At 40.9% G+C, this 2,364-nt stretch overlaps 1 protein-coding gene across 1 annotated transcript in view; it reads right to left on the minus strand.

Moving 5' to 3' along the window:
* Positions 1–1,732, minus strand: part of LOC107095126 (cAMP-specific 3',5'-cyclic phosphodiesterase 4D-like) — a 77,457-nt gene extending 75,725 nt beyond the window's left edge. The window contains exon 1 of the mRNA XM_015391102.1: positions 1,084–1,732. Within this exon, the coding sequence (XP_015246588.1) occupies positions 1,084–1,346 (263 nt within the window). The 5' untranslated portion in view covers positions 1,347–1,732. The remainder of the gene's footprint in view (positions 1–1,083) is intronic.
* Between the last annotated feature and the right edge of the window lie 632 nt (positions 1,733–2,364).

The raw sequence follows: 2,364 nt of genomic DNA on the forward strand, positions 1-2,364 counted from the left end.
AAGAGTAAAATTACTCATTCCATTGGCAAATTACCTCATTTACCTACTCAAATTAAGGGTAAATACACTTAATTTAAGAAAATTTTACTTATTTCTAAATCGTTTTTCCAGTGTAGATTTAGATAGATGGACATTCTTTTGCAGTGTAATTTCTAAAACATAATTTAGGGTTATTTGGCCAAAATAAAAGCCAGTTAAGGTTTCCCAGAAGTTGGTGCAATAGTTTGTTTTTTGGCATCATTTTCCCAACAAATGACTCCCAAATTTCTCCCAATCTGGAGAGTTAATTTATCAACAAAAACTGATCTTAAAAATAAGTAAAGACTTTCTAAAATAAGTCCTTTAATTTGAGCAGGTGAGAAGTGTTTTTCCCTTAAAATAAGATAATCGGGGATATAATACATTAGAATTAAATAATAAAGTTGCTTGTATCTTATTCTAAATGTAAGTCACTTTTTCCCCACTTGTAAATTGTCCTATTTATCAGCTCAAATCAAGAAAAAAAACACTTATTCCATGAAATTGTCTTAATTATACTTCAGTTTTTCCAAAGCAGTGTCAACAATAAAGTGAACCAAACAGACATTGTTTGTTTCAAACAAACGTTCCCATTTTTTATGTGTTTATCAACCGTGCAATACAGTGGATGTGTGGTTTTATTGGTTTTATTGCATCGGTTAAATGTTGTGTCTTGTTCCCAGAGAAAAGCAGATATAAAAGAGCTAAGAAAACTAGAAAGAACAAACATTTTAGGTCGTATCTAATAGGGATTATAGTTAAACTTGACAGAAACTCTACTGTCATAATTTATAATGGGGTGGAGAAAGTGAGACATGATCTGGTGATTCATTTTGCACACCTCGCCAGATTATTCACAAGGCACTTTCCAGTTCACCAGATCATCCAGTCACATTGATTTAAAGTTTTCTATCTAAGAAAAACCAGTTGATTGCATCGACTCGAAGGCAATCCCTCATGCAAAGCATGCTTGCAGCGACAGTGGAGAGGAAAAACTCCCTTTTAACAGGAAGAAACCTCCAGCAGAACCAGGCTCAGTGTGATATCATGACCTCCAGACTCTACCTGGGCGTGTGGGCCAGAGTGAAGCGTCGTCTCTGCAGGTTGATGCTGCGGTTCATCAGCAGTTTCCTGAAGAGCAGCGGCGAGTTTCGAGGAGACCCACGTGGGGAGTCTTTGGGCGACCCCTTTGGGGATCCTGCAGTCGAACAGGTTTTGGACCTCGGGAGGAGCTGAATGATTGGCAGCCGGGCCTGCCCCTGTTTCCATGGCATCTCATCGCCTTCAGCCTGCTCCTCTTCAGAGCTCTCAGAGCACAGCTCACTCATGGTCAGCTGTCAGCTACACCCTTTACTGATAAGCTCTAAGTGCTAATTTTTCTAGCTCCTTCTGCTATGCGGAACTCTTTCTGATGCTTTCGTTCCTTCCTTTGAAAGTCCAGGGAAGACTTTGTGCCTCATGGTCAACGTTAAACCAAATCATATTCCATCCTTAATCAGCTCACAGAAACTTTGCAAATACAAAAAAAAAATAAAAACTCAAAAAGAAGCTGAAACTTTCCAATGATCTAAGTTTATCAGACGGCCCCTGATAGTCTCCTAATGACCAGCATCACAGCTCTACTGGGCAAAGGACTGAAATGTTGGTGTTGATGTAGTCTCTCTGTCTCCCACCCCCAGGCTTTGTTTACATTACCGATAGGCCTTCCCTCTCTCCAACTAAATATGGATGTCTGATTTACCATGAAGGGGAGCCATGATAGAGCAGCTCCCTCTGCTTCTCTTCCCCTTCATTCCAAACCCTCTGACATCCCTGCTTCCGTCATTTGTAAGCATAAGGAGCAGATTTTTCATCAGCTTTAAAGCGGCGTCCCGTTATTACTTCCTTTCACTGCTTAGAACTCACCTTCGTCTCTGCCAACCTGTCTAACTTTTTTTTTTCTCCCCCGATCTGCTCCCTGGGGTGCTATTTGTTGTGAAGCTGCCTATTTCCTCATGCTTTTCACATGCTCTGAGTGCATCGGGAGGAGTCACATGAACGGCCTCTGACTATAAAAAGCAGAGGTAGATAAAAGCTCTGGAGAGCATGGGTGCTGTCACGATGGCGCTCTCTATCTGTGACTGGAGGCAGCCTTTTTTTTTGTTTATGGAAGAGGGGGGGCTGGGGAAGAAAAGCCCCTCCTGTGATGAAGGATTTGCAGCCAAACACCAACGCAGTCTAGGGAAACTGTGATAATCTAAGGAGCTGAAACATCTGACAGAGGAGTCAACTCTTAATAAAATTGAAATTGATCGGTGTGTCTAACATCCCTCTTTTATGGAATTCCAATTATTTTAAGAATAGAAA

This window comes from Cyprinodon variegatus, unplaced genomic scaffold (assembly GCF_000732505.1).
Source record: "Cyprinodon variegatus isolate N-32 unplaced genomic scaffold, C_variegatus-1.0 Scaffold525, whole genome shotgun sequence".
In the NCBI taxonomy this organism is placed as follows: domain Eukaryota; kingdom Metazoa; phylum Chordata; class Actinopteri; order Cyprinodontiformes; family Cyprinodontidae; genus Cyprinodon; species Cyprinodon variegatus.